This window comes from Eurypyga helias, unplaced genomic scaffold (assembly GCF_000690775.1).
Source record: "Eurypyga helias isolate BGI_N326 unplaced genomic scaffold, ASM69077v1 scaffold14867, whole genome shotgun sequence".
NCBI lineage: Eukaryota > Metazoa > Chordata > Aves > Eurypygiformes > Eurypygidae > Eurypyga > Eurypyga helias.
This window is the reverse complement of record NW_010262473.1, coordinates 145,640-169,969: the sequence shown is the minus strand read 5'-3', so window position 1 is coordinate 169,969 and position 24,330 is coordinate 145,640. Positions and strand designations below refer to the sequence as shown.

Here is a 24,330-nt window from a genome sequence, read left to right as displayed (position 1 = left end):
TATTTAGCAGAAGTAGGGCATATTTTCCATATGCCATTTATAAGCAAAACACACTGTTAATTTTATTCCTTACTGGAAAGTACCCTGGTCTATTTACAAATTAATTTGGGAAGTGACATCGTGACAGTTAGCCCCAACTGGTGCACCTGACACAAGTGTGAAAGAAAGGATGAATAGGTGGGATTTTGCCTTTGGCATTTCTGAATTAGAGGAGGTAATATTTCCAGTTATATATGCCTAAAATTATTTCTGAGAAGACATGATGAACTTAAGCATTAAGGTAAATACCTATAGCCCTAAATTATGTCATCAGTTATTTTCCAAGACAGCATTCATTCCTTTGTTGAAAGTATGCTTCTTCCCAGTATTTATCTTAACCTGGAAAAAATACAGGTCTATGAAAGAGCTTTATTGTGTTATATTGATTTATAGAACTAGTTCCTTCTGCACTGGTGGTAAAGAAGTAGAACTTTTTCATAATGGCAAGGGGAGCTCGTTAGAAAAGCACCAGAATTGCCCAACTGGAAATAAAAATGAAGCATAAAAGCATTTAGTATAAGATGAGCTTTCACTGAAATATTAAAAAAACCCAACCCTCCAACTCTCTGCCGTATTAATATCAGACCAACTTGAAAGGCACTGAGAATTGAACTGTGCAACTGACATCCATATCTCTGAGAATAACAACCACGGTGAGACACAAACCTCCAAGGCAGAATATGGCACTGTACAGTCCATTAGACATTCCTGGCATGTACGGCAGTTTCATATTTTCTTAGGGTAAGCTGGAAATGTTAACTAAATATACAAATTCCACAGTATTTCCGGGGGGGGGGGAGGGAAACATCCATTTCCACGAGACGTCGGGGGGGGGGGGGGGGAACATCCAATTTACAGCACCTGAAGACAAGGAAACAAGGCATAATGTACAGGACATGGTTGGCAGAAGAAAATGTTACCACATTGAAACGAACCTTTTTAAATTTAATCCAGTAGATATACAAAGGAACAGAGGTGGCAGAAGCACAGGGACAGGACGAATATCAAATACTCAGTTCTAAGCATGCTAGTGAGGTCTTTATTTCAGAAATCTGACAAAAACTGAAGCTACCAAAACCACTTTAGAGGCAAGAAAGCACCTATCAAGACAGTCCAACTCATTTCCAGGCACTCTTCTTGTGGGCTGACAGGACATGTGCAGACTGAAGCATCTGTCCGGTATCATCTCCGCGCCCGAGGCTGCCTACAGCTTCCCATTAGCAAAAGCTGCCTCCTGGAACTGAGGGACAAATGTTTTGAAATATGCCCTAGGGAAAAAAAAAAAGGAAAGGCACGGTTAGGAAGGAGGAAAGCTGGAACATGGTGTGCACAAGTATGTACGTAGCCGAGGCTTTAAGGTTACCATGTTCAGTCCATTATTAGATCTCACAAACGGGTGGTGTTGTTCTCACAAGTTTTCAGTATGCAGCAGATCCACACACCTCAGCTTTCTAGACCCAGCAGTACTTCTTTCTTCAGTGTCCTCCCCACCGACCTCCTTAGTGTGGTCAGCATCGGTAACTCGACACTGTCAGAAGAGCCGAACGGCCCGTCCATACTTTGTCCAGTGCAAAGTTCCAGCTATAAACTGTGTCATGCACTGAAAATTAAACCTCTGAATGGCTGTGAAGGTGAGAAACACTTAGCTGAGTCCCAGGTGTGGCTGTGCCACTGCCTGCAGCATTCTGTAACTGGGACTTTCTGATGCAGTTGGTGGTCACCGTGTTTGTGGGATAAAAAGTTTATTTTTTCCCCTGTGCTGAAGAAGGCTTCACATATGGCACCAAAGGCCCAAAGACAGACAAGTCAACAGAGCAGGAAAGTCACGAAGACAAGTCAGGATATGTGCAGGAGATAAGCTCTTTATCTGTCTCCTTACATACACCTTGACGCAACACACAGTCACTACTGATGGAAGTAGTTTACGTAAGACGTAGTGAATAAACACTAACACTTTGGGTGAACTGTAATTCCTTTTATTAGCCTCTGACAGACAGAACATTATTCTGTAAATTAAGATGTGCTTTGTATATGTTGGATCTTAGTCTATCTTCTTTACAAAGAATCAAGTGACTCATAAATCCGTAAAATGAGCTGATCCTAAGTATAACCAAAATTGAGTTTGAACTCTACCTTTGAGTTTATTGCACTGAAATACTCATCCGTGCACTAAACATATTTTATGTGTCCCAGTGATACCCTTCAGTTGCGGGTTATATTAGAAGCTGCTTCATCATTCTGACTTTGGTTTCTGCCTACTACTTTCTGCACCAAGCTTTCACTTTCTCCTTTTTTTTTTTTTTTAAACACTTTGTTCTCTGTTCACAGAACTAGTCTGTAAATTTCTATGCAAGACCCTCCTCCTGATCCCCCCTACCAAAAAAATTAAGAAGTAAAGCGAGAATAGGAGCCATTATGTTCACTGCGTTACTGATCTCTCTGCTGGTATACCTCCTGAGGCAAATGTAGAAACACAGAATGGTTTGGGTTGGAAGGGACCTTAAAGATCATCCAGTTCCACCCCCCCTGCCATGGGCAGGGACACCTTCCACTAGACCAGGTTGCTCAAAGCCTCGTCCAGCCTGGCCTTGAACACTTCCAGGGATGGGACATCCACAGCTTCTCTGGGCAACCTGTTCCAGTGCCTCACCACCCTCTCTGGGATAGAACTACCTGATATCCAATCTAAACCTCACCACTTTCAATTTAAACCCGTTACCCCTTGTCCTGTCACTACAGGCCCTTGTAAAAAGTCCCTCCCAGCTTCCTTGTAGCCCCTTCAGGTATTGGAAGGGGCTGTAAGGTCTCCCCGGAGCCTTCGCTTCTCCAGGCTGAACAAGCCCAACTCTCGCAGCCTTTCTTTGTACACTCATCATCTTCCTAATCATGATATGTGTTTCATAGCTGAGGTAGAAACTTTGGCAGTCACTGAACACCAATCATACCTTCTCACACCTAAAAACGTCGCACGATCACAAAAGAGAACGCTCCCCTTTCCCCGTGAATTTGTCCCTGGCGATTTAATTAACAGATAGCTGCAGTCAGCTCTTGTACAGAAGCTGTAAACACACACGAGATGCCATCCAGAGGTTAACCGAGCAACAGAAAGTAAAAGCATTTCTGGGCTGAGAAGCCGAGCCCAGAAATGGAAAAGAAAAGGGCAACCAGCACACACATTTTATGGCATAAACAGATTGTGCTGTGTATTTTCAGAACACACTCCTAGTGAATCAAAGTTCAGAAAGCAGCCCTCATAATCATGCCCACGAAGGGGATTGTTCACCCTGGCACACAGAGATGCATAAACCAGCTGAAGAGGTATGCCCGTCATCTGATCTCCTGAATTCCACTCCTGCACTTGTGTTTTTATAGCATGCATTGGAGATTGTAGCCTCTCTATCTCCTGGTCAGCTCTACGTCATGTTGCTAGCTCAAGGAATCTCTCTTGCACATCGTCAATGCCAGGATCTATCATCCTTTTATTTCTCCTTGCATTATCTGTCCTGACATTTAATTACATCTCCTCTGCTAGCTTATTTTAAGTAGCTCCTTCCTTCCCCTTTGAGAGCTTCTCTGCAGACTCTCTTCCAATGCACATGCTCTTCTTACTGACTTGATAAATGTTACTTAAAACTTCCCTCTTCCTAAATTGTAAAAATTCTTAATCATTAAATAGAATACAAGCAGAAGTATTTTCCTACATCTTATTTCTTTTCTGAAACACCTCCTTTATAGCATTTCTGTGCTTTGTATTAAACCCACACTTACTGCATTGCATTTCAATGACTTGTCTGGTAGGTAAATTCCAGAGTGAATGCTTCTGATACCACATGCACCCTCCCACACCATCTTTAACTACACCAGCATCCTCTCTTTTTGGTGATTCCTGCAGTAGAGCTACTATCCTTTGCTACAGAACTAAATCTATCACCTCCCTACATTCTGAGGGAGGTGATTCTGCCCCTCTATACTCTGCTCTGGTGAGACCCCACCTGGAGTGCTGCGTCCAGCTGTGGAGCCCTCAATATCAGAAGGATATTGACCACTTGGAGCGAGTCCAGAGGAGGGCCACAAAGATGCTCAGAGGGCTGGAGCACCTCTCCTATGACGAAAGGCTGCAAGAATTGGGCTTGTTCAGCCTGGAGAAGAGGAGGCTCCGAGGAGACCTCATTGCAGCTTTCCAGTATCTGAAGGGGGCCTACAAGGGTGCTGGGAGAGGACTTTTTACAAGAGCCTGTAGTGATAGGACAAGGGGTAATGGGTATAAATCGAAATCAGGGAGGTTTAGATTAGATGTCAGGAAGAAATTCTTCCCAGAGAGGGTGGTGAGGCACTGGAACCGGTTGCCCAGAGAAGCTGTGGATGCCCCATCCCTGGAAGTGTTCAAGGCCAGGCTGGATGAGGCTTTGAGCGACCTGGTCTAGTGCAAGGTGTCCCTGCCCATGGCAGGGGGGGTGGGACTAGATGATCTTTAAGGGCCCTTCCAACCCAAACCATTCTGTGATTCTATGATTCTATGATCAGATGTATTATTTCAAAGAGGATGCTATTTCACTGGTAGTTAATATGAACCTCTTGGAGATGTTCCATACACTACAAAAATTCCATTAAGTACTTCGTAATTTTTAAATGTCTACTTTTTTCTTTCCATAAAGTACATGCCTAAGTTTTCCCTTAACAATTTTGGTCTTGTCCAGACTGAAGCAAATGTAGTACCATACGTTTACCCAGGATATGTTCCTCCATGTCTGCCCCTCTCCCACACACTCTAGGTATCTCAGATTAAAGACATTTTGAAAAAAAACATTTGGATAATTATGGTTCATCACACCCACACCCCCCAGAAAGAATAAATTCCCCCTCTCACCCCAAACCAAAATGAAAAAGACCCTGCAAAGAGATCCAAAAGCACAATATACCTGATAGCACTGTATCAGCTACAGCACATTTGAAAGATGGGTAAGTAGGAGAAGGGAGGCTGAACTGCTTCAATATTAATTAACACTGCAGACAGGGAGGGAACGGCAAGTGTTAGTGCATAAAAGTAACAAGACTTATTTTGAGTATATATGAAGAAGTAGAACAGGCAGCAGAGACATTACTCATTATTAGAGCTTGCTGGAATTACTATTTTTTCAAAATCACGTGACTTTTTAAGTGGAAAATTACATTTTACAAGGGCCAGTAGTGACAGGACAATGGGTTTAAATTGAAAGCGGGGAGGTTTAGACTAGATATCAGGAAGAAGTTCTTCCCGGAGAGGGTGGTGAGGCACTGGAACAGGTTGCCCAGAGAAGCTGTGGATGCCCCATCCCTGGAAGTGTTCAAGGCCAGGCTGGATGAGGCTTTGAGGACCCTGGTCTAGTGGAAGGGGTCCCTGCCCATGGCAGCGGGGTTGGAACTAGATGGGCTTTAAGGTCCCTTCCAACCCAAACCCTTCTATGATTCTACAATTTTTACTCAGTTGTCACGGTTTAACTCCAGTCAACAACTAAGCACCACACAGCCGCTCACTCACCCTTCCCCCTCTTTCCCCACTGGGATGGGGACGAGAATCAGAGGAAAAGGTAAGAAAACCCATGGCTTGAGATAAGAACAGTTGAATAATTGAAATGAAATAAAATAATGATACCAACAATACTACTAATAATGAAAATACTACTACTAATATGCATGAAAATAACAGGGGAAAAACCCCACAGGTGATGCAACTGCTCACCACCCGCTCACCGACAGCCAGCCAGTCCCAGAGCAGCCAGAGCCCAAGACCCAGACCCCCAATTTTCTGTGGAAATGCTACTGGGTATTCACCAGGAAAAGGAGAAAAAGAATGAAATTCTTCAGTTTGGCTTGATCTGAGAACATGTTCTGGTTTGTAGAACTGAGCATAAACACTCTGATATTAACCTCCTTTTCTGCAGTCCAGCACATCAGAGATGATGTATCTAGTCACACTGACAAGGCCCTGGTGCATCACAGGGCTTGTAAGTGTAAACCTAACGGCAGAAGTAGCCTCTTCAAAGGACCCAGTCCATGAAAAATGATGGGATGAATAGTTGAAATTTCTGCTTTCAGGAGGCACTGTGCTACTGCTAGCAGATGCATTATAGCGTTACATTAACTGCATTTTTTTTTCACATGTTCCAAGCAAAATTGTTTTCAGAACTTTTTCCATCTGAAGTCTGGGACAAAACATTATGTTAAAATTTCCCATGAAATGGAAATTCTGACTTTTTTTCTCCACTGCAGAGATTACCAGTAAGGAGGAACAGAGCAAGCACTGATTACTGGCTGAGTGAGTGTTTCATGCATCAACCAACCGGCACCGAGGTCGAAGTATACAAGTTTCCACACAAACAGGACCATGGCACACACGTATTATGTCACAATGGATTACTTGAAATAACTTTAAAAGAAATACAAAATTTTCTGAAGGACAATACTCTGCTACAGACTGGATGTTAAGGGCCTCTCTCACATGCATTACCGTTCCTTTTAGGAACATTATAAATGGATAGAAACACTCATACCCCAGCATCCTGCATATAACTGCACAGAGAAATGGTGAATGAAACATGAACTTTGGAATAAGATTCAATTCTCACACCCCTAGTCACATAAACCTATTCATACAAATGTACCCCCTTGATAACTTTGATCTGTGCCACACCACAGGAATTCACATAAAAATCTCTCAATTTTTTGTTTCAGACACTTCGCCACATGATACTTTCAAGTATCTCAGAAGTGTTTTGAAATTATTATTTTTACATCCACTAGATATGCTTTTCAGCTCTAAAGAACTTAGAGTAATTTAGGTACCTGCTGAATTACACTGGAGATCTATGCTTTCTCTAGGCTGTGTCATATGACAGAAATCAGTTTTTGATCTATGCTTTTTCTCCTTTCTGGGAAACACGGAGTTTCTTCCTCCTCCTGCTTTACTCTACCATGCTCTCGGTGGGTCTGTGTTACACTGACCTTACAGCTAGCTCAGAAGAACCGCAGAAAATGCTCCTTCAAGTACTGAGAAAGTGGTTTATACGAAGTCCACAGATATTCTTTATGTGAGTGTTGATGTTGATGAATACAATAGCTCTGCGTCCCTCTCATAATGGTTTAGATCTTAGCTTGAACAGTGTTTAAAAGAGTTGCTTTCTTTTCAGGTTAGAGTGGGTGCCAATCTTCATACGCACACAGGCACATGTCTAACTCTTTGTTGAGTGACTTACTGTAAGGATCTGTTGGTTTTTGTCTATTTGTTTTTATTCCCTCAAATGGTCATTTTCCAAGTTCAAGGTAGCCAGTTATGGGGTTTCTATGGAAATTTTTCTTCAGCACTCCAGAAAACAACACATTTCACTGTAGTTAACCACTGTATACACTTGATACGGTACATTGAATTTCAGGTGCTACGCTCAAGGACATCTGCTGAGAGTAAAGCACTTATCTTTTCTTCACCTTATTATCCAGTGGAAAGAAAGTCTTGCTATTGCAGATGGTAAGTATCTAAAAGAAGGTAGAATTGGATCATTTGTTGTTTACATGTTTTCTGGTGATATAAAACACCGACTATGGTACAAGGTCTCCAGAAGCCCATACGTATCTAAATCCTAGGGTGTGGGTTTGCAGTGCTTAAAACATACTTGACTCCTCTGAAATTTCATTCTAATTGTAATGTTTTTTCCAGCATAACTTAGTGCTGGGTTTTTAAAATGTAGTTGCTAGAAAATCTGCACTGCCCATTTGATAATACTGTTTGCCTTCAGATTCCTCTGCTGAAAATCTGCAGAGATTTAAAACGATGTAGCTGCGATCTCCCATCAAACACTTCACACAGATTTACGGTGACAGCATTCTAGAACTGTAATGCACCTGCTTTCTGCTACTGCTTTTGCCTGACTGGTGCTATAGCCAACTATACAGTGCTGTTCTAGTTACCACTCATTGCGTAATAAACTTAGAAAGTTGTCTAGGTGTTCCTATTTTTCTTAAAATCTTCATGTGGGGAATTTAGAGCAGAACTTTGAGATTCAAACTCAAAAAAAACCCAAACAAACAAAAAAACCCCATACAAAACGCTGTACCAATGAGATTTCTGCTTTTTGTGTCTGGGACAAGGATTCATCATGGGGTGATGAATCATCTTCCTAAGTCATTCACAAAATAGATTCCCCTGAAACTCCTTGCTTCAAGAGTGCCAAGTTTTTCAGCACACTGATCTCGGATTCATCCACGCTATTTGCACTCACATATTTTATGTATTTCAGCTCAAGATGTGGGAGTTTCAGGTGCCTTTTCCATCAAGAGATGGTTTGAGGAAAAGGAAGGGGATGAAGTAATCCTGATGGTCCACATCAAGCACAGACTTAGCTGTACGGCAGCATGTCTACTACCAGCACAGTGTATTCTGCCCTTGCACATTCCTTACTGGCAAATGAAAGTCCTTGAGCCAAAAACTCGATCTTTTCTCAAAGACACATGGGCTGTCATTACTTTTTTCTCACCGTATCAAGCGCAGGTATTGTATTCCTTCTCATCAGAAGACAGACTCAGGTTATTGTATTTGGATTTTTCCTACTATTTGCTTTGAGAGCAAACTTTATTCTTAAATCCTACCCATTATTTCAACATTCTAATTCGTTCTTATAAAATGTTTTGGTATCTATCATGACTACGGTTTCATTTTGTAAGGCTCTAATTATAGAACAACTAGTAGGTACTATATTTGATAAATTTATCCCTTTTCTCCTAGTCTAGACAAGGCATAGAGGAAAAGTTGGGTTTCTTTTCCTCAACCTCTTCAAGCTAATACACCTGACTGGGCCAGGCACTCCTATAGTTGTGGGGATCTCAGAATAGTTCTATGTAACCCTTCCAAGTCTTCTGGAGTAGGGTCCGTAGCTAGGACACCCTTCTCCTCAGCAGTCCTCTGTAGCCTGAGCTGTCCAGTAAGTTTAACAGTGAGTTTATGTTTGACTATTCTGAAAACACTTATTTACCGCAGGACTGAGGCGAGGAATGAATTGCACGAGAATCCCAGGCATTTGCCTCAACTGCTGCCCATTTCTTTTAGAGGAGTTTCAACTCTAGGTTTTGTATCATTTTACATCTCATATTTCTTTCCTTCTGCACCTTAAAGGAACTGCTGCAAGACATACAAGCTTCTTCAAATCCACAGATTCCTTACAGAAGAAACATCCAGAGACGACTGATCTTCATAAATTAGCTAGAATAGCAACGTTCACCCCTCTGCCAATTAAATCAGATGAAAACGGGAACTAAGAAGGATGTAGGTCAGAGTATAGGACAGCTTGAGGTTTCTTGAGGTCTTTGACCTGTTCCACCCAGACTAGTATTATTATGCTGACACTGTGCAATAAAATCTTGTTATATAAATTATTTCAACAGCATAGCCATATTAGAATTATAAAAGAGCTTCTCCAGGCTTTATCAACATCACCTGATTATTCACTTTTTGAAATACAAAGTATTTTTTCACAGAGCATACACACATACGTAGCGTGCCTTCTTGTTTTTATGTTCCTGTTGCAACTTGCTTTGACACAATGAAAACTTGTTTTGAAAGTACTGAACACCTACAACAATCCCTTTTGGGTGCCAGGCAAAAGGATTTGTCCTCCCGTGACTAGAGGCACAGCCAGCTGCTTTACCTCATGGATCCCCTAATAATTCATCTCCTGTGCAGAAGATATTTACTGCAACTCTCCAGACTCTCTAGGATTTGCTGTTTGTTTAGAACAGAACAAAATCAAAGATGACAACCTTTCTTTTCTTATATAATATTTTGCTTTCAAAATCCCATTTGTCAGGAGCTATCTAACTCAACACGATTACTACTAACTAACAAAAGGAACTTAAATTAATAAATTACTACGTTCATTCCAATAGTGGGTATCTATTTAGGTCCTCCACCATATGAGTGCTCATCAGGTCCTTAGGTGGCTACACCCTCCTCCTGCACCTCTAGGCCTCGCATTTAACAAGGGCTGAATGCAAAAGTGTGGAAACCTACTGCAAGCCCATTCTTTCACCAGGCCTCATGCCAATGTTCAAGGCATAGTTTTTCCCTCAAGCTCAGACACGAGACATTTAAACCTCTCTGCTATTTTTACTATATATAACGCATTAAAAACATATTTCCATTGGGCGAACCATGTTGTCTGTTTATTCCCAGGCACTTCCACAGCATTCCTCACCAGGCTAAAGATACACGAGCACTCACGGCAGGGCAGAATAACCCAGTCTCCTGCTTCGGGGTAACTATGGGGTAACGTGAGATTAATTCTACGCTTGGCATTTTATGCAACCTCTGTTAGGAGAAACCGACTGTTAAAACAATTTATCATTCCCTCCAGATCTAATACATCACATCGGCTGGAGTGACAAATCGTTCTCAGCACTCTAGCTTCTGGTTGCATAGCTGGGACCAGGCTGCAGCGGGAAGGCCCACACCATGGCCCGGTGCCAAGTGGCAAAGGCTCAGGAGCTGGTGAAAATCAGGACTATTATGGCCTGCGCTAGGCATGTGCGAGGCAGCCGAAGTTCTAAACCACCGTTCACCGAACATCGCTAGAACTGATCCAAGCACAGCGGCAGAATGATAAAGGTACCTTCCAGGATTTCTTTATCGCTTCAAATATACATAACGATACTTGGCATGTATTCATGTTTCTAAATTAAGCTTCTCGATGGTATGCTCTTTGGGATGTGGTTTATAATTTCCTTACTAGGCAGCTTTATCTATAGCAAATATTTTGCTTTTATGTGAAACACAATATCTACACAGTTCTCCATTTTATACATCTCCAAAACTGGCGATGCCAAGCAAACATCTGAAGTGTTTATACAACAGAAAGACAATAGTTCTTAAATTACTGCTACTGTAACTGGCTAAACACACAAATGTACAGAGGAGTCAGTGCACAATGCCATTATGCTGCTAGCAATATTTTTTTCCAGGTGCCAAGCAAATTCATCACATAATCTCTCTTCCTCTTCTAACTTTTCTATCTCTCTACCTTCTTTGGCTGTGATTCACCTACAAGGAGTTTAGTAAACTTCCTATGCCCATTCCTACCTGCCAGTCTACATGAAGCACTGACTGTGCAGCCAGGACGGTGATCAATCATCAAGAGAGCTGGAGGTCTGCAGTGGGCAGCCATCAAAATGCACGTTTTTAGAAATACTCTTGCCTTCAGCTCAGTTCATAATATTACATAAAGGAAAACTGTCTCCAAAATTACAAACAAAACAAAACGTGCTGCCGAAACCAAACCCGAAAATAGTAGTAGTAGAGCTAGTGAAGTTAAGTACACATCTGAAGTTCAAACATTAAAATTCACTCTCGTCCAAAAGTTGTTTTCTGTATTTTACTAACAATGCCTGTTTCCTCCAGGAGTTCTTGTTGGAGTTACTGCCATTTCTGATTCAAGGCACAGAGAAAGGTACAAGAAATGGTTATATTTAGACATGTTTTTCAATGGTTTGCTGATTGCAGAAATAACAGGTGGCTTTACTCCATATGAAGCAAACAGAAATAAAAATTACATTTTCATTTGGTTATACATTTGTGTCTGTTCCAAAAAACGATGGTATCAATTGATTTTATAAGTAAAGTCAAGAATTCAACACAGCTCTGCTGCAAAAATTAAGACGACTTTGCTGCCCAACTTACCATAAAGCAAAATGAAACTTGACAATCTGTTCAAATCGCGAAACAACCATAAATATAACAACCTGACTGAAGGCAAAATATAAAGAAGGGAGTTCTAGGGAACTGCTGCGGAGCCAGGACCATAGATCATTATGTAGGCTGGCAATTAATGTTTATTTTAAAGCAGCAGCATAAGTAGGGTCATCACTTTGCGAAAGATGGTAACTTTGGTTCCAAGAATATACGTGCTCCCAAAGCACGGACTTTTACTGACAATCGCAGATAAAAATCACAGCTACTGGGCATAATCAGTGCGTACAGACCACGGCCAGTAACTGTGCAAGCAACTCCTTTGGATCATCTGGAAATCAAGATTCTGGGATTTATTTTCTCACAGATTTGCTGATACAGACATTTGGGAATTTACAAAGGTGTACTGCACAGACGCAGTGGCTCTAAGTGTCCCAGAGCAAAGCCAACCTCTCGTTTTAAACAGCTGCATCAATGCCTTCTGCTTGCCAGTTCAAGAGATAAACACTTCACTTCCTTCACCTTCTCCACAATGTACATAAATAGACTTGCTTCAGTCAGATGAAGGCTTGCGGTCTTAGATCATAGCAGATTTTGCTTCTGCTTTCTTAACTTCCATTTTCCCCTCAGGGATTACTCAGTGCCGGGTTAGCGGGTGTCTGCAAAGGGGGCACTGGAATATCTCTGTCACAGCATGGTCACTCCACTTCCTTACCACTGGATCATGAGAATGATATTCCAAGACCATCATGGAAAAAATCAATCTTCATACAGTCTTTTAAAATACTAATTTGCAGGAAATTTCCAGTCCTATGAGCTACAGGATGACAAGCCTGCTCTATTTTTCCTTTTTGCTGAAGTACCATAGGCATATTTTTCCACTCCAGGTAAAGGTTAGCTTCTTAAAGAGATACTGCTTATTCAAGACACTTATTATTTCCTCCTATCTAGGCTACGTTATGTGCATGCTGAACTCTATTGTCAGGGAGCAATTACTTAGCAAATTATTTAGTAGATTTGAAGGACAGAGTCAATGCCAGACAAGATGCAACTGGGAGCCTCTTCTAAGTACAAAAGGCAGGGTGAAGAATATGATGGAACGAGGAGGGGAGGGAAAGTAGGGATGATTTAAGAAGGAGGAGAAAGCAGAAAAGACTGGGCAAAAACACATCCAGGAGTGAGGCTTGTAAGGAAAGAAAAGTGTAGAGATTCATGAATAGAGGAGATGAGAGAAGTAATAATAGAATTTGAATGATCTTTAAGAGATTATTGAAGGCCTTAATTGTCCTTCAGAGGTAGAAATGATGGGTTACACCACAGATACATCCATAACGAGTCTGACAAGCAGCATCCCTGAAAACAAAGTTTGCTTGCAGGTGAAAGTACTGATTTCATCATGCCATCTGCTTTGCTTTGCCAGATCGCTTATCAACGGGGCTGAAGGCAACATACCAAAACATAAAAGAAACCTCCTTGGATATTCATTAGGACAAACCAGTCAGAAGGAAAGGGATGAGATGCCACACATTTGTGATTATACAAAACATATTAAAGAAGTTATTTCTCTTTGCTATTTAAAAGTTATATGCTTGCTATTAGAAGTAAGAGCAAATCCTTAAAAGGTCAGAGACCTCTCCAAACGGGGAAAACAGACAGAAACAAACCTTAACACTTACAGGTAAAAGCAGAGTAATGCAGATCAAAAATGAATTTGAGGAAAAAATTAGTTGTGATCCTTCAAATAAAAACTTGTCAAACAGTACAAAAGCTGGCCAAAAAGTAAAAAGAACACTTAGAAATAAACTCACAAGCATAAATGAAATGATTTTTGCATCCAAGTTCACCGTGGAGGTGCTTAAAGAGGCTGCCATACCAGAATCCTGCTTTCCAAGGGAGGTATCAAAAGATCTGACTCACGCAGAAATGTCAGCCAAAAAGGTAACGAACAAATCAACAAAATGCACACAAGCAAACCATCAGGCCCAGATGATATTCACACCCGAGTTCTAGAGAAACTCAAGTGTGAGAAAGTTAAACTCTTAAAATAGCTCATAACCTCCAGCTCGAAACAGGCCTGGTACCAGAGAATGTGATGTCAATGAAAAAAAGGTCTGGGAGGATAGAGGGAACTGTGGTCCTGTCAATCTCCTGTCCGTGCCTTACAAATTGGTATAGACTGTGATAAGAATCCATGAATTTATAAAAAGCCCAGAATTAGTGGACTTGAGTAAAAGCAGTATATTGGGTAGGAGTCAAACCTAGGTTTCACAAAGCTCTTATTTTCTTAAGGTACCAAAACCACGCGGACAAGAAAGATCGAAGTGACACACACTGCTCAACCTTCCTACAGGCATTTGGGAAGGTATTTCAAAGGCTTTTAAAAAATGGAATTACTGCAGCAGGAGAAAAGATCCATGAATGGATAAACAGCAGGTCAAGACAAGAAAAAAAAGATAGGAATGAATGATGACTACTATTAGGGTGAAGTTGATGGAGAACGGTACAGAAAGGGGAGTTTTGACCTGTGTTGTTCAACATACTCCTACACGATCTGCGAAAGTGAGCAAAAGAAGATGGCAAAGTTTGCTAATGCTAACAATTTAGTCAGGGAAGGAAAAATGAGGCACAATTATGAGGAACTGCAGATGCCTCTTACAGCACTGGGAGACTGTGAGATAAAATACCAGGTGAAAAGTCAATATTGACAAACATGAAAGGGAGGTATGTGAGGAAAAAGACTTAATTTTATGCACACAAAAAACACAGGCTCTGAAAACCAGATAGTAAGGTGATCTTGGTGCTAAAATGTCAGTTTAACCTTCAGTCATCTGCAGAAACCCAAATCAGACATTATTAGAATGAGAATAAAGAGTAAACCAGATGATATCACTACGTCACTGCAGAAATGCATGGTGAATGCATCATGAGCAACATGCAGTTCCCTGCCTCAGAAAGGGTATGACAGAAACAGTAAAGGGATAAAGAAGTGGAACAAGGGTGATCAGAAACATGGAAAGGTTCTGTAGAAGGAAGGAGCAAGGAGAGCAGGAGAAACTGTGTCAGAATAGACGTGAAAAGGGTCAGAAGATCATAAAGGATCATGGAAGGGATCAGTGGATTAACTATTTGCTGCCTCTTTTCATACAAGAGCTAGGGGATGACAACTGGAGTTAGCAGAAGGTAGGAATGCAAAAGATGCTAAGCTCATTCTTCACATCACACATTATCTAAGCTATCCCTTGCTACAGAATTTTGTGATGTTATGATGTGGGTTCAAAAAGCAACCGCAGAAGGAAAGCTAGGTAGGGCTACTGAAGAGAAACACAACAATTCTGGATGAAGAAACCTTTGAAGGTGGTAAAGCATGCCAGGAAAATACAACCCCATGCTCTGCCATGCTCTTCACAGCCACTGGCTACTGCCTATTGATAGAGATGTGACACTCGACAAAATGAATCTTGAATTTGTCCTTGTACGGCCATTCTTTGTGTTTAACAGAGCAGTTACAAATGTTACCCAAAAGACAAGACCACGGAGCTCACCTACTGTTTTTACTTAGCTGATTATTTTATAATTGACCAAGCTACTGTATTTATCTGGGCTATTAAACCTCAGCACCTTCCAAACTCACGTATTTCTCTCTACGCTTTTTTCTCAAGCAAGGGAGGACATATTTTGCATCAGTTCCTAACTACAATTCCATGCTCTAGTACAGACCTAGCAGCTTTGATAAATGTATATTGGAGTTCTCTAATGAGGCCAGAGCAGACAGTTTAACATAGTATTTCTAGAACAACACCTAACCCTGGTTATCTAAGAACCACCTACATAAAATTTTAGCCTTTAATTCCTACAAAGCAGTTGTCTTCCAGCAAAGTGCTATTATATTATACTGCTACCAAGTCAACTCCTCCAATCTCTTCTGTGCATTTCTCTTGTCAGTATATGAGACAATCCTTTCTTGCAGAAAGAATATTTACTATATATCAAAATGCACATATGTACAGTTCACACATATACATAATGTCTATATAAAACCACAGAAAAACTAATTGCCTAACAGATTTTATTCCTATGCACTTCCTATAGCACCTATATTCCTCATCTTTAAATAGTTGTTTTTCTTTTCCCACAGTCAAAGCTTTAATGAGAAGTGACCAGAAACAAATACCCAGGCCCTTCTGTCTTGGCTGAAATCCACATAATGCATGACAGCACTGAAGATCCCTGGCAGGCACCTGTCAGAAACTAACATACCATAACTTAAGAGTCAGACTTAATTATCCAAGGAGACATTTAAAGAAAAGTACATGAAAAATATGACTCAAGAAGTGCGACTATCATGTGCATGCACTGTACTCTGCAGTGTATGCAGAGAAACAATGTAAAAAGGCCCATCAATATAATGGGAAAATTGTAATTAAAAAGCTGTATCTCTTCTGCCTATTACATCTCATAATCAAAATAATTTTGTTATTAAGGTTTGCTAGTAAATCAGCTGCAGAAAATGTTAAAAGGACAAATGCAATCATTAAGTATTTTAACAAAACTTAATTTTTGCTATTTGCTTTTCTACTTTTCATGTGTAATTCTGATCAGCTGACACTGCCACAGAAAATCAGAGTTTTGATTTAACGGTCTATAAAATCAAATTAACTTCTTTGTAAGCTTCACACGGCTGGGTCACCACATCTCTTCTCGCTATGGCGGTCACAGCGTATTGGCCCTTTTGTTTTCTGAAAAAGAGCCCACCAGCAGCAAGAAGATGTCAGCCTTACTCGATTTCAGGCAAGGAAAGCACAGTTCAGTTTCTGATGCGAGGCTATCGAAAACCAAACAGTTAAACAAGTGCCCCAGCTTAGCACCTCGCCCCTTAGCCTGTGCCTTCCCCGCTGCTCTTCTCCGGAAAGAATCCTCTGAGCCTTGCAAACCATCAGAAACCAAAACACAAAACACGTAGGGAAGGATGATGTCCCTGCGTTTTGTGCTGCCGATCCCTAATCTCGTTCTTCGCAATTTCTTTTCAAGTTTAAGGTAACATGCAACAGAGCTGGAGACAGCCAAGAAAAAAGCTTTCTGAGGGGTGTACAAGTAAATGCAAACAAGTTAGTTTTTGGGAATCTATTCTTTAAAGATGCCTAACATGCATGAAAATCAGGTAACACATGAAGATACAATTTTCTACTTTAATGAATAAGCAGAAAAAGTACTGAAATACAAACCAAATAATAACAAATGATTTTTTACCTTAATTACCCCTACCAAGGAGAGAAGATTATAAAGAAGTGCAATGTTTATATGTAAACTTTATATTGAGATTCAAGGTAGCATCAGTAGAAAATAAAAGTTTCAAGGAAATAGAGAAACCTGTTACTTTAACAGAATGCAAAATGCAGTAACAGACTTTCTGCTCAAAAAGTGAAAAAATTCTGACTTAATAGAACATGGATGAGTTGAAAAATTGGTTAATGTCAGTATAGAAAAAAATAACCATTAGGGCACTCAAAATATATGGAATTCAACAGCAAGTCTTGGACAACTTTCAACCGAGCTTGCCTAAACAGCAAAACAGAAATTGTCCCCTTTTTTCAAACATCTTTTCATTAAACCAAAAGATATATTTCCTCTCCTTCCCAGGGAACATTAAAGCTTAAAGCAACCATCTCAGCCAAAGAGCAACTAGCATCTTCACATTATACACATCTTCTCATTTTGTGATATTCAAGGAAAAGGCATTGAAGAGGCTGAAAACGCTACATCCCAGTGCACCAGCCTGAGGCTTTCTAATCACAGCACGCTTGCGCTCAGCACGGACCGAGGCCGCAGCCCCGCTGCCGATGCATACGTAGATCGCACAAGATGCGTCTCCATGTAATCTTAAGCTGCACTTGACCTTATGGCAAAGCAACAGTCAATATACAGTTGAGAGCATTTGAGCCCTTTTAAGCTTTCACCCCTACAGAGCCCTGAGGGATATGTAAAATTAACACCACATTCAGCAAACACCAGTGAATGGCCAGGGACAACAATATTATTCAGAAGCCAGTTTTATCAGCCACCTCGAAAAAAGAATATGAATTCTTGGAACAACTTTTTATTGTGATACCAGTTTTCTATCCTCCTGCTATTTTTAATGATGAGTAGGTGGATTTATGTAGGATAAAAGAGTGAACTGGGTCCTGACTTGCTCTCCCTGAAGTATAACCTAAGTCTACAGAGCAGCTCTGGGTCAGACAGAAACTGGACCAGAGTGCATCTAAGAAGTGAATTTGTACAAACAAACAAGCTTTATTTACAGTATTCCTTCATAAAATCCCAGGCTTAGAGTCTGCATGTTCTTTAAAGACTCCATTTATGTACACTTGAATGCCTATTTAAGCAAAAAACAAGAGAGCTTTCCCATGGAAACCGCACAGAGATGTTTTAGTTCACACGTACACCACAAACAAGGCTGCTAACTTTCCATAATGCACTGTATTTTCTTGGGCTTGCTATTGTATTTTAGGACCAAATCTTTTGGAGAAGCTGCTTACGCAGGAGGTCACAGACATAAATAAATGACCTAAGAGAGGCAAAGCCTGAGATGTGAACTGAGAAGAAACGCCATCTCGGCAGCATGTAAGAAAATTTTAGTATTTTTTGTTTCCCTGTTTCTAGCTGGAGGAACAGGTTAAAATTTAGCGTTTAGTTGAGAAACAAACAATATGGAGGCATCTGGAATAATTTTATTTAATCAGGACTTGATTAGTCCCTGAGAATTAAATCAAGCCAGAGGGCAATCCCTGGGCTAAGACAATAGCAAGCTTCAGTTACCAGATGCCATCACTCAGCGAGGAATCTAAGTCAGTGGGCCTCAAAGGAGCCAGGTGATTTTACATACTGCCCGAGAGGACACAGAGAAAGAAAAACTCGATTTTGTGGACTTTATCAGACAGGATAAATTGGTCCAATTACTTCAGCAAGAACACAAGCAGTTTTTCTCTGTGAATGAAAAAGATACTGCTGAACTGATACTCCGATTTGAGAATTTGCCTTTTAGATTTAGGTGGTATGTGTCTAAGCACGAATGCATATAGTACGTACTTCCATATGTATGTATCTTAAGGGAGTAATTTTGTTCCTACTTATAATGACTGCTGATTGTCTCAAGGCTACAGCAGAGGGTTAAGTCCTAACTTCAAAAGAGATGCCTACCTCTGCTGGGGACCACAAAGATAAGCAAGGATACCAAGACTTTCAAGTTTAGTCATTGAGTTGAAGGAACTGGATGGCCTCACCTCTTTGGGGAAAAAAAACCCCAAACAACACAACCACCCCCCCAGCCCAACCCCCTCCCCCAGCCCTGGGAGAAGGCTGGGCACACAGAATTAAAGTCCCTTTGGTATGAACTCATGACAGCTCTGCCCATGAATAAGCAGGCCGTGTTGAGATGCTGAAACCAGAGGCAGGGCTTGCCAAACCTGAGGATGAGGGAATCTCTGAGTGCTGGCATTTCAAACTTGGTGGTGCTTCTATATCCTATACAGCCAGGTGGTATGCCTGCTTCATTCAGTACGCGAGTGGACAGCTAATGAACCCGGTTGGTGCAGGAGCAAGCAAAAGCCAGTCCTGATGGTGTTTTAAGCTACAGTGAGGAAAACAGTGTAAACTGATCCCTCAAATGTCTGAGAATAAGGGTGGAGAAATTGGTCAGATACTAGACATCCAATGGGAGATCCTGTGGCCCCAGAACAGTAGGGCCTCAAAGACAGACAGAGCTGTTCTGTCTCAAAGGATGCCAAGCACTTGGGAGACCATTTGGCTAAGAGGGAATAAGACTGCATATAAGCAAAACCTAATAGACAGTATTTAGAAAACACAAACAAGTTGTCTCTGATTTATCCAGGGCTTAATTTACTTTAGCTGAACAGAATTACATTGCTTCTAGGGGCATATCATCCTTTTCTGGTTTTATTTGGGATGTTTTGATGTGGTGCCTGAGCCACTATTTAATTAGAACTCTTTCCTACATATCTACATATATTCTCATATAGTTGGTCCATAATGTGGCTACAGTAAAAATAAAGTAGAATGAAAAATTATTTGGTTGAGTTGCAACACACTAACCTATTCTAAGAAGCCTAGCAAATATTTTAAACACTGTTTACATAAGGTGCTTGACTAAGTAAAAAATCTTTCTTAAAAATATGCTAACACGTATCACAACATCATACTTTTCTCTATACAGATTTATTTATGGTACCTACTCAGGAATCACTAGTTGTTCCTGCAAGCAAAGCGCTTTTAACTAGAACAGCTTCTCTGTCTCTCTGCAGCTCAATGATAGTTATTTCAGACACTGCAGCATACTTTCTTCCCCCGCTTCTCATCATTTTTCTCATATTACGTATCCAGTGTAAAACTTAAATGCAAAGGCTCCAACATAAGAGTGAATGACCTCACAAAACGTACATGTGATATTTAGTGTACATATTTAGTGCTTTTTGAAAGAACTGTTATAATACTTCTAAATTTCAAGTGCAGGGTAGAGAATTCCATTTGTGTACACCCACTCATAAATGAATGCACTTAGCAGACGGCACATAGGTACTTGTAAGCTTCCAGCTGCAAAAGAAATGTATTTTATAGTACAGTCATAAAAAACCCCACAGTAATGCTTCCACTTATTGTTCCCTTTTTTTAAAAACTAAATACTCACAATATTCTGCTAGAGAAAAGAAACAAGTCCACACACACACACAAATCCTATTTGATCAAAAAATAGCTCTCTTAGACAATATGGTAGTAAACCCAAATGCTAGCAAAAAAATTTCTATCACAATGCATCAAAAATCCAAAATCAAACATTACCTAATGTTGTCCATAAAATTTAAATTAGCATAAAATCTGCAAATGCTTCAGTCAACTGTTGTTTGCTTCCATCATTTCCATCATAGTCTCTGACCACGCCATTCGATTTACTCAGCTTGAACCATTTACAATTCTTATTTACGCATCTTTGCTAATTTAATTTAATCTTCTGATTGTCACTCGAAACGTTCACCCCAAAATGCCTTGTTTATTTATGCAGTTTGATGCCTTTACGTGCTGAACAACCGATAATCAGCCTGCTGAGATCTCTTGCCGTTCTAACATTTTTAGACTGTGCAAAATCAAAATACTGTAGCAAGGCCATTGCCCATATTGCTCCACCCAGGTAAAAACTGTGGGGTTTCCTCAGAAGGCAGGGATAATATCTAGTGTACAAAAGGGGCACCACTGCCCACGGCAGCTTGCCCTTGCAACAGAACCACTCTGGGGAGGCTGACCAGTCATCTTTAACTAAAGGGGATACTCGGGCTGAAGTGGCGTCTCCCCAGCCTGAAACAAGGGCTTGCAGAAAAACTGCGGAGGAAAGAGTCACAGACTCTGTTTCTAGCCAACAGAAAAAGGAGTAAAGAAAGATTCAGACTTCCAGGTAACTCTCTCCAGTTCTGCAAGGACTGCCTCCTGTGCCGGATTGGTGGTTTGCTCTACCTCCTCCTGTTCTTCAGTGTCATTTTACTACAGCCTTGTTCCATATCTTTCAGGTTTTTCTTCTCTGCTCTACCCATCTCACATGCTTCCCCCCAGGGTCCCCTTGACGCCAACACAAAATCATGGCTGACTGCTATCATGCAGATTACTCCTGCTGGGGGCTATCTTGTCTACTTGGATTGGAAGCTCTGTGGTGCACATTGTCACCACTCTGTGCCCCTACAACGCCTAACGGAAAGAGTCTTCCTTTGATCAGTTCTCCAGCACTCATGTAATGAGCATAATTAATGAAGTGCCTATACTCGCATATGGGAAACGCTAGGACTGTATGAGAACAAAAACAGGTTCAGCTTTTAAAACGCTGGAAATGTATGGTTAAATCCATGAAATTTCTACCAACAGTTGACTGTGCAACAGATGGAATATTTAGCAGGAAACAGCAATCTCACTTACTTTGCTCTCTTGGCCATTTCATTGCCATCCCAGCGGGGGCTGTAAGGGTAATTCTTTTGGGCCTGGGAGTAGAGCTGGCCACTGTTAGTGAAGTGGTAGACGGACTGAAACGTAAGGGTTGGTTGGTCACGAGGAAAGTAGAGGGGTAGGTCAACTAAAGTTGAAAAAAAAAGAGAGAAGAGAGTCACTGAAATAGAACAGTGTCGTGGTTTTTTTTTTTTTTTTTTTTTTTTTTTTTACTGAGAACATATGATCGTTTCCTATCAGTTTAAAGGTGACAGAACAGGAGAAATTGATGATTACTTCTAAAATATACCTCTGAATTTCTTTTAAGTAATGATTCCAACATATTGCTGTATGGGATGGTTTGCTTTACCAAAACATTTTTGTAAATCACATACTTTAAAATGTTTAGCTAGTGTATTTCTATGCTAATCATAACACTGACACCATGTTTATTTCATTATACAAAAAATAAAGCAGCAATACCCTTTATAGTGAAACTTTTCCTTTCCAAAATTCACAAAATACATTCTGTTTATGATTTCCATTCAAGAAGCAAATTCCTCTTTATGTGCTTTAGCCAATTCATTTTAGTGCCCCCATGGACATCAAAAGCATTATCATTCTCATTTTACAGCTGTCTGAGACTTAAAATGGCTAAATGATTTGATAAAGGATGTAGAAAGATTCAGTCACATGAGTTAGAAAAGATCTCAGCTTGCTGTCAACTGTTAGACAAAAAAACCCCCACAAAATCAAAACCACACTGCAAAGTCATTAATACCCAAAATATCTCACTAAAAATAAAAATCAGAACCTCTTAGTTCCCTTTGCTTATCACTGTCTCATGATCAGCTAGGTCTGGCAGAACAATAAAACAGTCTACAACAGCTAATAATATGGTAAGAAACTGGGTTTTAACTTATTATTTTCATTGCTAGATTTATACCTAAGATTTTCTTGGTCTACTTATAATTTCAGGAGGCTTCAGATATCTGTAGTTCAACTGAGTTGTGACAACAGACTTGAATTATTTACATTAAATGTCTAACCTAGTAACAAATTAACAGAAAAATGTGCATTTCTTTTTAAGGTGTAGACTTCATCTATAAAGCACCTAGGACTGTACGTCTTGTTTTCCTCTAAATCACATTTTTTTAAATTCTGCACAATGAAAGAACACTGCAATGGAACAGTAACTCCCTGTGAATCTTAAAATAATTTTCCCTATTGGTGTAGCAAGGAGTGAAATAAATTAATAAGATTATATGCATTCATATGAATGGGTTCTGGGTTTTCTCTCTTTGTGCCTTCTCAGAGAGAAAAGACTCCCAACTTAATAAACAGGTTGTGAAAGCTGAGGTAGGAGCCAAAGTAGGTGGCAAAATACTACCAACAGAATTTAAGAAAGAGAAAGGAACATTGCAGGACTGAACCCATCCTCAGGTAGAACAGGATCTCCCCTCCAGTACGCTTGATACTGCACTGTATCTTCTGTTTTTAAATACTTCATGGAGCACTGCCTTTGAAAGCTCTGCTCATAGACCGAGATACTAGTCTAAGACAGATTTTATTTTTCTAAATCCCACGCTATCATCCTGCTAGACCCTTCATTTTTCATTTTTTCTAACAATGTCTGAATACTTGGATGTGCACCAGCCAAACCATAGCTCCCTTTTCCCTGAATTACCCTCCTAGCTCTACGAGTAAAACTTTGCGGCCGTGAAAAACACAAAACTGAATGTTCCTGCTGTAGTCTCAAAATACAACAAATCACTGTGGATGACAGCGTTTGCTCAGTTCATGACCCAGTGTCTGAGCTACACGTGATAACTCCCCAAGTCCTGGTGACTCAGCTCACACAGCAGCTTCCAGCAGATATTTAAGCGGTAATGACATGGGCAGAGTTCTGCTAATTTGAGGGCAGATCACTGCTGTAACAAAGGTTAGATTCAAAGATTGTGCTGTCAAATTCCTCTTTATTACATGATTATTAAATAACAACCCTGAAAAACATTGGCGTGTCGAGGCCATTTATCAGCAGGCAAGCTGTCTCCTCCCCCCGCAGATGGTAACGTGTGTGCCGCAGCCTCTGAAGGATTTCACCGTGGAAAAGGGTATGAAGCAAGGAGACAGGCTTTCTCTTTTAATGTTAAAAATACGCCTTTTCAGCTCTGAGTGCTTAAAACTCTGTTCCTCTAACGCATCTTTTTCCTTCTGAAGTACCAACTCCTTAAAGGAAAACTGTGTGCTTGTGTATTTTATCACTGTGTGAAAGGAATAACCAACTTCACAAAACACTTGAGTAATAGTTCAGTCCTTGTACTTAACATTTTACTTGAGAATTTCTAACTTCCCTTTGAAAACCTGTGTCTACATAATGGGGGCATGCAGCAGTTTTCTTCCTGTTACTTGAAAGTTTGCACTTAAGAGAAAGCACCCAGCACTAGAAATGCTGTTTAAAATGGATAATCAAGACATTGGTATCACCACAGCAATGCTTCTATTCATTATCAGGAGACTTTCTGCTGCAAAAATATTTTTCCAACAGTATCACCAAAATATAACAGCAAACATTTTCTTCTTTTATTAACCAAAAACTGTATAGGAAT

The 24,330-nt window shown here is 40.4% G+C and overlaps 1 protein-coding gene across 1 annotated transcript in view; it reads right to left on the bottom strand.

The window, feature by feature from the left end:
* Positions 1–1,243: 1,243 nt before the first annotated feature.
* The window catches only part of BRE (brain and reproductive organ-expressed (TNFRSF1A modulator)), a 165,993-nt gene continuing 142,906 nt past the window's right edge, over positions 1,244–24,330 (bottom strand). Inside the window, exons 10-11 of the mRNA XM_010155743.1 lie at positions 21,716–21,869; positions 1,244–1,307 (exon numbers count right to left, since the gene is read on the bottom strand). Of these exons, the coding sequence (XP_010154045.1) occupies positions 1,244–1,307; positions 21,716–21,869 (218 nt within the window). The remainder of the gene's footprint in view (positions 1,308–21,715; positions 21,870–24,330) is intronic.